Consider the following 12,884-nt stretch of genomic DNA (forward strand, 5'->3'; position numbering starts at 1 on the left):
GGATGGATAGATGGATGGATGGATAGATGGATGGATGGATAGATGGATGGATAGATATATGGATATATAACGTTCACCAGCGATAGATGGATGGATAGATAGATAGATGGATAGATAGATGGATAGATAGATGGATAGAGATAGATGGTAGATGGATAGAGAGATAGACGGATAGATAGATGGATAGATAGATAGATGGATAGACGCATAGATGGATGGATAGATGGATGGATAGACGCATAGATGGATGGATAGATAGATAGATAGATAGATAGATAGATGGATGGATGGATAGAGAGATAGATGGATGGATAGATAGATGGATAGATAGATGGATAGATGGATAGATGGATAGATGGATGGATAGATGGATGGATAGATGGATGGATAGATGGATGGATAGATATATGGATATATAACGTTCACCAGCTAAATAGCTACAATTCGCTATCGAAATAGCTAATGTTCCCTAGCTAAGTACTGTAGCTAACGTCCCCTTGCTAATTAGCACCCTGACATGGTAATTGAGTTTGGTCTCTAGTTTAACTTGTTTGCTTTTTTAATTTAATGTCAACACTGGACCTTTGTCAACCCTTCTGGCAGTGAGAGTTATTATAAAGCCTCAGTGAATTTCCCGAGGATAGAGGAGTGAACCGTCCCGTCCACCAGGATCTCAGAACAGCCCTCGCTTCTTTCTATCTTTCTATCGTCAAAGAAAGGCTTGTATATTTTGGAAATGTTTAACATTTCAAGCTTTATAAGAAACCCACATTTCAACTTTTACAATTCTGATTCAAAGTGTTTTTGAATAAGTGTTAAGAAACTGCAAGAGACAAACAATCAGCCATTTCTTTTCTGGAATAAATAAGTTTCCCTGTGGAGTTTCATTTCAATCAAACAATAGTTCATTTTAAATTCAGTGTTATTCACCAAAACCAAGTGAGGTTTTACAACGGTGTTGAAACTGTTTCCTCCAAAAACATTTATCATCATAGTATTTTGAATCCTGCATTTTTTACATAATTTTTTTTTGTGCATTACCACCACCAATTTTCTATTTGCACACTTACTTGTGGTGGTGAAGTTGCATTATGGGAAATGTAGGCATCGGGTTTAGTCAAGAAATTAGAGATGAGTGTAAAAAAAAAGACAATCTTTAATGGTTTTACTGCATCGATTATGATTCTATTTAAAAAAAACTGTCCATTGTGAGTCGAGTCAGACGGCTAAAATAACTGGATGGCCTACCTGCCTGTCAGCCTTCCATCTGTGCACAAACTTATCTCGTGCCCTCATTGGTCATGTGCGCGTTCGTGTGTGTTGGAGGAGGGGCTCTGTAAGGAAGTCTGAAGGAAGGGGCAGATTTTTCCGGTTGTGTATTTTCAAATTCTAGCGCACTCGAGCTGGTTTCTCCAAAATTACCTACCCCACCTTTAACAGAATGAATAACAGTTTTTCTTCTGATGCATAGAAGGCAGACTGCTAGACTCAAAATTCAACGTTTTTGTTCTGTATCGCAGCAGAGAAAAGTCTTAAATCCAGTTACATTACACGTCCTTGTTAGGAATGGTTAGGATATGTGATGATTATATCGTTTGTAAGGAACATAAACAGAATACATAACTGTTTTATCAGATGCATAAGAGGCAGTGCTAGATTTAAAATATTACCAAGTTTTTACAACAGAGAATATTCTTTAAAGAAATCCTAATGTCCTTGATAGGATGCCACAGCAGAGCCATTTGTCAAATTGTAAAATCATTTGCGATATCATTTCTGTCGTCTCAATTATTTTCCTCTGCTGATTTTCTTTTGGCAAGCTCCCCACACGTTGACCACAGACAGAATCTTAAAGAGCTCCGTTGATAGAAATCTTTATTTGACGACCTCCCTGTGAGACTGCCCTAAATATGTGATGATGATATCGTTTGTAAGGAATATATACAGAATACCTAACTGTTTTATCAGATGCATAAAACGAGATTTGACCAAGTTGTTACTGTATCACAGCAGAGAATACTCTTTAAAGAAATCCTAACACATGACATGTCCTTGATAGGATGCAACAGCAGAGCCATTTGTCACATTTGTATGTAAATGTGTTATATATATCATTTCTGTAATCTCACTTCTTTTACTCTGCTGATGGCAAACTCCCACCACGTTGACCACTGACACAATCCACTTGACGCCCTCCCTGTGAGACTTCCCTGCGCAGTGTTTACCACTCGATGGATGCTCGGGAGGGTCACTCCTGCGTGAGAATAACAACTTAATTAAAACACACAAGCCTCGTTTGTTGCCCTCCCCTTATAGACGGTGAACAGTGTTTACCATTCTGCGCGCCGACCCTTTGATTCAAGTTTTCCGACACCCTTCTAACACAATCAGTCCTCGTTTGAACACAGTCTCGACTACTCTCGGGGAACCATACATATGCATGAGCTTCTGCTTTACACACACTTGATGCGCAGCAGCCCTTCCCGTCGCACTCTAACAAGCAGCTTTCCTTCAAGTCTTTAGTCCTCGTTAAAACATTTATTTGCAACATTACGCTGCATTAAGTCCTGCTAAGACACATTAGTATAACATTCTTTAAACATCTGATGAAGAATAGCATCGTGGGGGTGATTGTGAACCTACGGAAACACAGCTTACCAATGAAGTGTAATGTCTCTTTCTGTTCAAAAAACATACACAAAATGATCAGGTGTTTGAAACTCTTCCTTGACATGTTGAAAGATAGGAAACAGCAGAATGTATGCCTTTACTTCTCAATAAGGGACTGACCAAAAATGATTTGTAGTGTGACGAAAAAATTACTTTTTACAGCCTAGAATATTAAATGTCTAAGGCTTTTATTGTCAAATTTGATAAGGAAAGGATGTCAGTTCTGTCTTTGCCAAGGTTGAAATAACTAATACTCTTCTGTCTTCTTACGTGTTGTTTAAAGAGGATATGAATGATGCTAATGTTCAGGTTAATATTAGTAGTTAGTGTCTCTACTGTGACTTGTTGGGATGTCCCGCCCCTTACCCTATAACGTACAATGTGTTGAGTTACATAGTGATGTCACAGATATTTCTGTATAAAAGTTGTCATAACAAAAAAAACTGCACCAACTTAAATATTGATGCGTACATTAGTAAAAATGTCTAAATCCACTTCTTTATTTTAACGTTAAATAGCATCTTTTATTTAGCTTAGTATTTCAATTATTTAATTCCTTTCCTCTTTTAGTTTGTAATAGTGACAGGGGGTTGGAGAGGCAATTTTCTCCGAATTAACGAGAAGGATCCAAATAAAATATTAATAAACCTGGGAGTAGGAAGACCGTGCTTTTCAAAACATTTAACCCCCCCCTCCGTCTTCACCTCAAAAATGTTTGGTACAGTCCCAAAGAGATGTCGGTTAGCCTTTCCATGACCTACTATAATGCACATTATGTGGAATTTAAAAGATGTTTTAATCATCACTGCCTCCCTGGCGACATTAAGACATATCTTAACACTTTCTGCAGAGTGTCTGTAATAGCCGTAATAAAGAGGAACAAGAATTTCCTAGTGGTCGACGCCAGAGACGGTGAATCATCGTCGTGTTGAATGTAATGGCACCATAACGGCCCGTCCACACGGCGGCGTGCGTTGAAGCTTCGAAGCTTCTGCCCATTCACTTTAAATGGGGTGACGTCACGCTTTGCCGAACTGCATTGTGGCTCCGTCGCTTCGCTTTGCTCGCTTCAAAAGTAGAGCAATGTTCTACTTTTGAAGCTTCGACGGAAGCGTCAGCCAATCAAATCATATGCCAGTACAGTGTTTCCCACAAAATTTGCTATTTGTGGGGGCACCGCACCGCACCCCCCCCCAAAGTTCTTATTGCTCTGTGTTGTGTTGATAATTAGTGAAACACACCGGAGTTGAGGATCTGTGGGATTTATTCTCCCAAAAATATAATTTACAATTTAGGCATTTACTGTAGCAGACGCCTTATTCCAAAGCGATTTTCAATGACCAATTACAGGGACATTCTCCCTGGAGTAACCGAGGGCTAAGTGCCTTACTCAAGGGCACACTAGTAGTGATGTTCCAGGCAGGATTTGAACTCGCAACCTTCCGATCTTTTCCCCGCCCCGGTGTACCCAACGGACGTATGATACCGATCCTGCTGCAAAGGACACACCTTCAGATTGCCTGGAAGTTTCAAGTGCTATGTTCCTGGTAAGCTCCTTTCCTCTGACTAATGTCCGGAGAGACCACTCTATTTACATATAAAGACGCACGTAGCGACCCACTCACATCCCTGGTTTACTGGGTTATGTATGGAGAATGGAGTGACTCTCTGTCTGTGAGACATTTGACGTGTGTGTTTTGATTGGACCTGCGAGAAAGAAGTTTGTGTTTACTCCACTGTCTTTACCACAAAAAAAGAAAAAAATCCACTTTCACAATGTCAGTTATCACGGACGTAACGAAACATCGACGAGAGGACCATCCATCTCTCTCTCCCTCTCCACCCATATATTTTCAATACTAGGACCCTTTACCCACAACAAAAAGTCTATATTACAAAGTCGCATTGTGTCGCAGGTGTGCCGCCGCACGAAACTTCGAACGGCCACCCCGCACAGACTTTGAGCTGGTTGTTGGTTAGTGTACTTAGAGGGCGGGGGCCTGTGTGTTCCTGCGCCACAAACTAGCCGATCTCGAACATGCGTCACAAAGGGTATGTAACTAAATAAACACCCGCCCGGCGCTGTTAATTTATAACAGGCGGTGTTTACCTAGAGTATTAATTTTTTTTTAATAATATATTATTAATTATTATATATAAAAAAAAAAAAAAAAAAAACCACCAGATTACCTAGCACTCNTCCACCGCCGTTGCGAGTCTCCGGCTGTAACAGTCCACTAACGCCCGCGAGGACCCAGGTTTGATTCCGGCCTGAGGTCCAAAATATTAATAAAAAAAAATAAAAAACTCCTGTTCATCACGTCCATTCGCGACCCACCTATCACATCTCTGCGCCCCACCAGCGGGGCGCGCCCCACACTTTGAGAAACGCTGGACTAGTGGTAGCACTCTGAACGAGCTCTGCAGCTTTACTATAAAAAGCACGCTTAAATCCGACCAGCTCAATACTATATCACACATTTATTTATTTAATGATCATATCATCTTTCGGGAACTATTCATTTGATTTTTTCAACCATGGTGAAGACGAAATCGACAAAGCTCTGCGCGGCGGTGGGAGGCCCCGGAGAATCACCGAATTAATTAATCAATTATTTTGTATATGTTATTGTAATGTAGAGACAAGGCTTTTAGTGACAATCATGTATTGCGTTACAATTATATACAAAAAAAAAAAGTCTAAATATGATCATCTTCATCACACAAGATGAAAAAAATAATAATAATAATAATAAAAAAAGATTTTTTTTTTTTTTTTCTTCATCTTGTCACTGAGGGCCCTCTTTACTCAAGGGCCCCTGGGCACTTGCCCAGGTTGCCCATATGGTTAATCCGGTCTTGCCCTGGCCACTCTACAGCCAACCAAACAGAGTCTCCTTAATATGCCGCTCTATTTAACCTGCCAGATCTCTCTATTTATGCTTTGCTTGCTGCTGCTTTGCTTCAGCTACTTCCACGTCGCTGCTGCTTGCCTGCCCCACCACCACCCCAGCTTCCACCTGTAGGCTCGGGGGGTTAGTTATTTAATCATCACTCATGGTGCTATGTATATCTATGGAGTGATGAGGCCCGAGCCTAGTCGCCAAACTCAACTATGCTGCTTCTAATAAACATGTTAAAGAAACACGTGAGTTGTCTGACTGAAATTGAAATCATGATTCCCTTTGACCCTGTTGAGTGGAATAATGAAAATTGTCAAGCCTAGATGATTAGCCTCGTTTAATTTATTGTCTCTGTATTATCAATGATTTCACACTTCCAATACTCACTGTGGAAACTACTTTGCACCAAATCAATCCACAGAGTAGATGAAGATCATAAGAAGAGTTATTGCACTTATTTATCAGCCCAACACTTTGCATGTAAACAGCAGAAAAACATTCAGCTGGTTCTTTTGGAGACTAACCTGTCGATGATGCCGCACATATCAATCTGCAGGTGGCTGTAGTTTCCCAGCATCCTTTGTTGCACTTTGATCAGATCAACTGGCTGGTTATCCAGCGTCAGCAGACCCATACAGCCCTGAAACACTTTGAAGGGGTTCCTACACTCCTGACTGCTGCTGCAACCTGGAGAGGGAAACACACAACACTCACTTATTGGTTGGTCCACAGCTGAATTGACAACTGACTTCTCCCCCTTTCCTCAGATAATAACACTGATCGTGGGTACTTTTCCTAGGAATATATTAAATCATATTATAAGTATAATATTATGTCTGAATTCACGTGGGAATGTCTTATTATGTTAATCTCCACAGGATATTCTAGTATAGGGGGTCAAAACTTACAAGTGTTGAAGTGATTATGACTTTTCTGACTCCAAGTGTTTGATCCTTCTTGGCTACCAAGCTGTGAAGGATATTTCTATATTTCTCATCACAAGCGCAAGTTCAGAATTAATGTCAACAAAAGTTGTGACACAAGAAGATAAAGGCCAACAAAGTGTGTTTCTTCTAATGTCATCTTGAAAAAAGCCTCTTTTAGGTTATTAGGCACAGTATCGGTTACCAAGATACTTGTGTGGTTCAAACAAATCTCACCATTCAGCACTGGAGATAGATTCCCCTCTGAAGAGAGACAACATCTAATCAGTCAGGGGTGGAAAGTAATTCAACCCTTTTTGATTGCTGTGAGATACTTCAGTGTCTTCAGTTTCGGCTAGTTTACAGTATACTTCCATTCCACTGCAATTCAGAGGCCCCTGATTTATTTGAGAATGTTCTGCATTTAGAACAACATGGAAGGGGCAGATAAAAAAGTTAGCAGTGTATAATGTGGTTAAAAGGGCTCCACTTTCACCAGCTGTACATTAAAGCTATGTTCACGGACAAAACATAATAGTCTTGTAATTGCACTGTTGAGGAACCTGCGATCTACGTTTTTTATACCATACATCATTACACCATAATTGCGTATATGTTATGACAATAAACCTCACAATATTATAAGCAAAACATTATTCTAAAATCATGATTAGTACATCTAGTACTTTAAGTATAGTTTGATAGCATTTATACTTTTACCTAGGTAAAATAAACGTATTTCTTCCAAGCATGCTGCATGATGAGCGTATTTGGTTGTTTCGTTGCTCTACAGAAATTAAAACTAAAACTTTTTTTCATCAGCAGAGTTGCATTTTTAGATTGAAAGTGCACAAGATGCCTATCATTTGATAATCACTGCAGATTTGTTCCCAAGTGTTTTTTTTCTCCACCTCACTGTCTGTGTACCCTCACGTAAGCTCTTATAATAAAATTAAGGGGGCTATCTTTGGTGACTTTGTTTCTTGCTGTTCTCTTCATGACTGCAAAAATGATTTGGAGAAGTTTTCACACAGTGTTAACTTTTTAGGATTCAAAATTGCTTTAAATCTGTACTTCTTTTATCATTTGGAATGTGTGTTATGTAATCTTAAAACCTGTGTATCTACAGCATTTTCCTTTATTTCTGTGTAAAAGAGTATTTCTGGAATAATTAGAGGGGAGAGCATATTTAGGCGCTGCAAAGACGAAAGAGATAGGGATGAATTAAAAGCGAAGGGGATGGGAGAGCGAAAAATGCATAGAGGAAGGAAAGAAAAGGAAAGTAAAAGGAGAGGATAAAGATAACTTGAAGGAACATAACTTTAAAAAAAGTGAAAGAAAGGATGAGCAAGTAATGAAGAGGGAGATAAAGCCTATTTATGTCTTCATCCCTTTGAGGGTGCCACTAAAACCTCCTAAGTAGATCTGCCGATGATAATTGCCCCCTGAGTGGCCCCATGAATTTTAACCAGTCCTAAATATCAATGTAAGCAGTTTGTGAGGTACAATTGTAAATATTAGACAACAGAAAAGTAGGGTTGAAGATAAACACCCTCAGCTGGAGACAGCACAGATAATGTAAGAATTATTTCACTTACCACCGAAGAAGAGTTGACTGTCTGCGGTTAGAGGAAGTGGGATGCGGGTGTGAGCGGTGGCTCCTTCGTTTTTGTCCACTGTGATGCTCAGAAAACCTTGCTCTGAGTTCAGCTCCACATAATGCCACTGACCATCATTTAGTCCTGAGCCTTCACACACACACACACACACACACACACACACACACACACACACACACACACACACACACACACACACACACACACACACACACACCATAAAAAATGCTATTTGATAACATTGTCATTGTTTCATAAGTCATTCGATTGATTCTTCCCCTTGCTGTTTGGGTTTGACTGCAAATCAGGATGATGACTCTTTTTTAGTTTTTAGTAACTCAATGAAGGTGATGTCAAGCTGTTTATAGTTGTGATAAAACTACTAAATAAGTTTCAGTGTTATAAACTTTGCACACGTTAAGGTTATGATGAATAGTCTGGAGAACTGTGACATTTCAACATTTAATGAGCCAGAATTAACATTTTTGATTTAACAAAACTCTTATAAGCTTTCAGGAGCTCCCCAAATAATGGTGCAGTCTTGTCTGCGTACAGGTTTGATAGAGGTTACGACTTCCCCCCCCCACACTTTATAACCACCTGTTATCATTCGACCAAAGCTCCATACTTCATTAACTACGGTACTTATTTATCAAGAGGAAACCTGTCAGCTGAGCAAGACTGTGAGAAAGTCTAAGCCCTGTGGATTTACTGTTTTATCAAGAACAAAACGTTTACACTAAATATTTTGAACGTAAAGTGCTAAATGAAGCACAACACAAAATGGCTAGGAAACTGCTTTTTATGCCAAGTAATACATGTGTTTATAAAGGCTGTAAAGAACAGTCTGTTTCACGTTAAGTTTTAAAGCCCTGCCATTTCAGTCAACAATACACTCAATATTAATAGATTAGGCCCACATTAGGAAAATTCCAACAGAATTATTTATTTCAGTCAGTTAACTTTGTATTCAATATCTTCCTCATCCCTGTACCTTGTGCCTATCAGTACATACTGTACTAAAACATCAGGCAAAGAAACAAGAAATAGGTAAGAATGATGCTGAATGTTGTAGGCTGTTAATTGGCTGGTATTGTATGTGTATTGCATGAAACTGAGCTGTGAGAACATGTCATGAAATCTCTGTAATACAACTGAACAACACAGGCACCAGAGACACACCTCCCGCTACGTGAAACTCATCAGAATCCTGATTGAACTGACCTGCGCTGAGCTCCAGCCGGGCCCTGCCGGCTTTATTGATCTGTAGGCGCAGTCTAGCCTCACTCAGGTACAGCCACACTGTGCCCTGCTGCTGCGGGAGGTCAAAGGTCAAGAGAAGCCCTCCCTTGTTCCACGTGCGAAACTGCAGGGCCACAGAGAAAAGCCCTGAAGACCACGACGTCAGGCCGGGCACCTGCAGGAAGCTCTGGGAGTCGGTGAACGTCACAGCGACTGACACATGCTCAGCACAAGAAAAGGTCACATTGCCCTGAGGAGGAGAGAGAGAGGATTATGAAAAAGAAAGACATGAATATTCATTGGTTGCAAAGGCTGACTCGGTTTTGACTCGATGTCACTGAGGTCTCCTCAGCAGCTCTCTGCAAAGGACATCTGTATTAACATAATGCTATTAGCTGAGCAGCTAAAATAAGCGATAAAGCCAGAAGCACCGGGTCATGCAGCTTCTGCACCCACTTCCATGATTTGTTTCGCCTCTCTTAATGCCAGCGTGACATCGGGAAATTGAAAATAATACAATGGAAGAACCTTTTCAGAAAAGTTTGATCTAAAAAGTTCAAGGCAGTTCAAAGGCATGAGCATGATTTAAATTTCCATAAAACATTACAAGAAACCTATAAAGGGAATTAAGAAAGTCAGCACAAAGATGTATGATATGGTTAGCATAATGTAGCCAGGGAAATCTCCTACACCGCACAATGTAAGGTACAAATTGTACATTACACCTCATTAGCATAACTTGCATATTCATTTTCAAACCACCAAAAGGTTCCAGTTTTTCTCTTTTCCTCCTCCAGTCACCCTCTTCCCTCCCCTTTCCTCATTTTCATTCCCTACTTCTTTTCCGTCCCGATTCATTCTTCTTCTTATCGCAGTCTCTAGTCATCTTCTTCAGTTTTTTTCTCATTGCTTTGGACTTAGTAAATCAAAAGAAATGTTTAAGTGATGACATTGGAGATGGTAATGGAGGAGATTATGATGATGCTAATGACGTGATGAAGGGTGTGAAAATGAGAAGGATGATGATGCAGATGATGAAAATAACGATTATGACAACAGTAATCCTGAAAGTGGCCGTTAGCATAATAATGACATTGATGCAGGAAAGGGAGAACACTGTGGGAGGAGGAGCACTGAAAGTCTGAAGGGAAGGAAACAGTTTACACTTAAGTTCATTCAGAATTTAAACACCCCCAAACACTGTTCATTCAGAATTTAAATACCCCCAAACACTGCTCAATAAAACAACATCTTACATACATTTCTAGGTAACAATAGGCAAAAAGATGATGGAAGACTAAACAGTGATGTAAAAATGATGATTAATCATAAATAAATATCATGGTTATATAAGAATGCAAAATAGAAACATAGAAATACAGTACCCATAAGCCCTATAGAGATATATCTAGAATTTTCAGAAGGCCTCCATTTTTAAATCAGTATAACTATTTTCACACAGTTACCTAACATATTCATAGTTGATCAATAGTCCAAATTCGAATTAATTCAAGCTCCGGGATATAAACAAACTTTCACAGAGCTGTATCTGAAACCAGAAATCCATCGTTGTATCTCAAGATTTTGTTTATCAGGGCTTCTTAATATTTACACATACCATACTCTAAACTAACACATATCTACATTCACCTTCTGATGACATTGGCTGGCAGATTTCCCTATTGATGTTCCAAAGATGCTGAACCAGTAACTTACCAGCAAAGAGACCTGGTGGTTTTTCTTTTTAGCGAGGTGTATCAGGTTGAGGTCATTGTAGAGAAAGTTCTCCAGGCAGCCATTGAAGTTCCTGTTGGATAGAATGGGTTTCTGCAGGCCATGGCTCTGGACAGCTCCCAGACTCAGCTGGAGAAGAAACAACACATGGAATCTGAACGTTTTCACGGACCAAGGTAAAATTCAAAGGTTACTCCAGTTCTGATTGGGAAAAAGAACAATCGTATTATTCATAGACTCTGTTTGCTCCCGTATCCCTAGTAACGCATCCAATATGAGTTCAAGCTGCTCCCATATTGGACAAAACAACAAACCTTTTCGTCTGAAACATTAAATGTCTTAGTATAGATTAGGCTACCACTTAAAAATACCCTTTTGCATCATAGTCTCCTGAAGATGACATTACAAGGAAATAAAAGTACATTGTCATTTTCCCTATATTTATTTTTGTTCTATATGTATCATAAAGAAGTTTTAAATAAAGTGTATAATAACATGTGGAAGACCTCGCAGTGGGGAGGTCGGTGTGGGTGGATAGGTAAAAATAAACTTATTTTTTCCAAGGAGTTTGCAGTTGACTTCCCATGTAAAACCAAAAGTCATCACTGATTTAGTTTATTATACATCTGTAATTTAAGTAAAGTAACAAACATACTAATGTTATGTCAAACTAGAAAGCTTTTTCTAAAATTGGCCAAGTGGTTTTGTAGCATCACTAACAAGGTCTTTAAAGCTGTGATCGTAATCCGAGAAAAAATGTGTTTACCTCAAAATAAAATTAAGAATGCACTTCAGCTGTACTGGAACGTTATTTTGTTGGAGGCAGAGTTGCTGGAAAGTTTCTCTTACCTGATGAATGTCCCAATGGCTGAGCTCGGCTGGTATGTGAACCTGACGAGTGTTCTTGTCCACGGTGAGGTTGAGGTGAGTGCTGAGGCGCACCAGCTTCACATGGTGCCAGTGCTGGTCGTCCAGCAGACTGCCCACAGAGACAAGAAGCTGCCCACTGGAGGAGGAACTCACACCTGCAGAAGTGATGGTGTGAAACAATCAATTGTGTTTTCTTCATTATAGATAGCTGGGAGAAATAGGCAGAAATCCTCCTAGGTGCATTTCCTGCTGAGGAACTTTTTTTTTCCTGCACTACCTTAAAAAAAAAAGGTTACGGTCAGCAGTCTCTGTCCTCCTCCTTAATGCATTTTTAACAAGGACAAACATACTTGAAGAAATCACTTTACCAAAACAAAAAAAAACATACTTTTTCTGGCAGTAGGAAACCCGAAAGGAAGGTTCATGTGTAATTTATCAACACAAAGTCGTGGATGCGTTGCAGCTAGAGTGGAATATTTAAATCTTTGTTCTAACAGGGAGCGGGTCACTGAGGTCACCTTCGCTCATTAGAGAGCGAATATATTTGTATGCCGGCAGAGAGGAGCACGTTCGATAATGAGACTGCAAAATAACAGCAGGACATAATTAATGACAGCCCAACATCAGCAGGTTCAACTTTGTGGGAGAGAAAGAGTTTCTGCTGACAGAGGGAGATACACCAGAACGAGTGAGATACACCGAGTCGTTGTTTAAGAGCTTATATTTTTATGAGGGTAGATCATTTGACAGGTAAAAAATTTGTAGTATAATGCACTTCATCTACTACAAGTAGTTTATTTGAATGTAATAATTATGTTGTTTGTTGTTGCGCATCATTTATTGAAAAGTCGATATGTTACGATTATAAACTGAAGCAATTTAAAAATGACTCCCATTAACTGAGTTTAAACATCAGCATATCC

The 12,884-nt window shown here is 39.6% G+C and overlaps 1 protein-coding gene across 1 annotated transcript in view; it reads right to left on the minus strand.

Annotated features, from left to right (window-relative positions):
- The window catches only part of LOC104949916 (contactin-associated protein-like 3B), a 61,283-nt gene that overhangs the window by 1,178 nt on the left and 47,221 nt on the right, over positions 1 to 12,884 (minus strand). Inside the window, exons 6-11 of the mRNA XM_010776358.1 lie at positions 11,941 to 12,116; positions 11,074 to 11,220; positions 9,340 to 9,607; positions 8,095 to 8,244; positions 6,098 to 6,260; positions 2,130 to 2,254 (exon numbers count right to left, since the gene is read on the minus strand). Of these exons, the coding sequence (XP_010774660.1) occupies positions 2,130 to 2,254; positions 6,098 to 6,260; positions 8,095 to 8,244; positions 9,340 to 9,607; positions 11,074 to 11,220; positions 11,941 to 12,116 (1,029 nt within the window). The remainder of the gene's footprint in view (positions 1 to 2,129; positions 2,255 to 6,097; positions 6,261 to 8,094; positions 8,245 to 9,339; positions 9,608 to 11,073; positions 11,221 to 11,940; positions 12,117 to 12,884) is intronic.

This window comes from Notothenia coriiceps, unplaced genomic scaffold (assembly GCF_000735185.1).
Source record: "Notothenia coriiceps isolate Sejong01 unplaced genomic scaffold, NC01 NC01_scaffold00000339, whole genome shotgun sequence".
NCBI classification, from domain to species: Eukaryota; Metazoa; Chordata; class Actinopteri; order Perciformes; family Nototheniidae; genus Notothenia; species Notothenia coriiceps.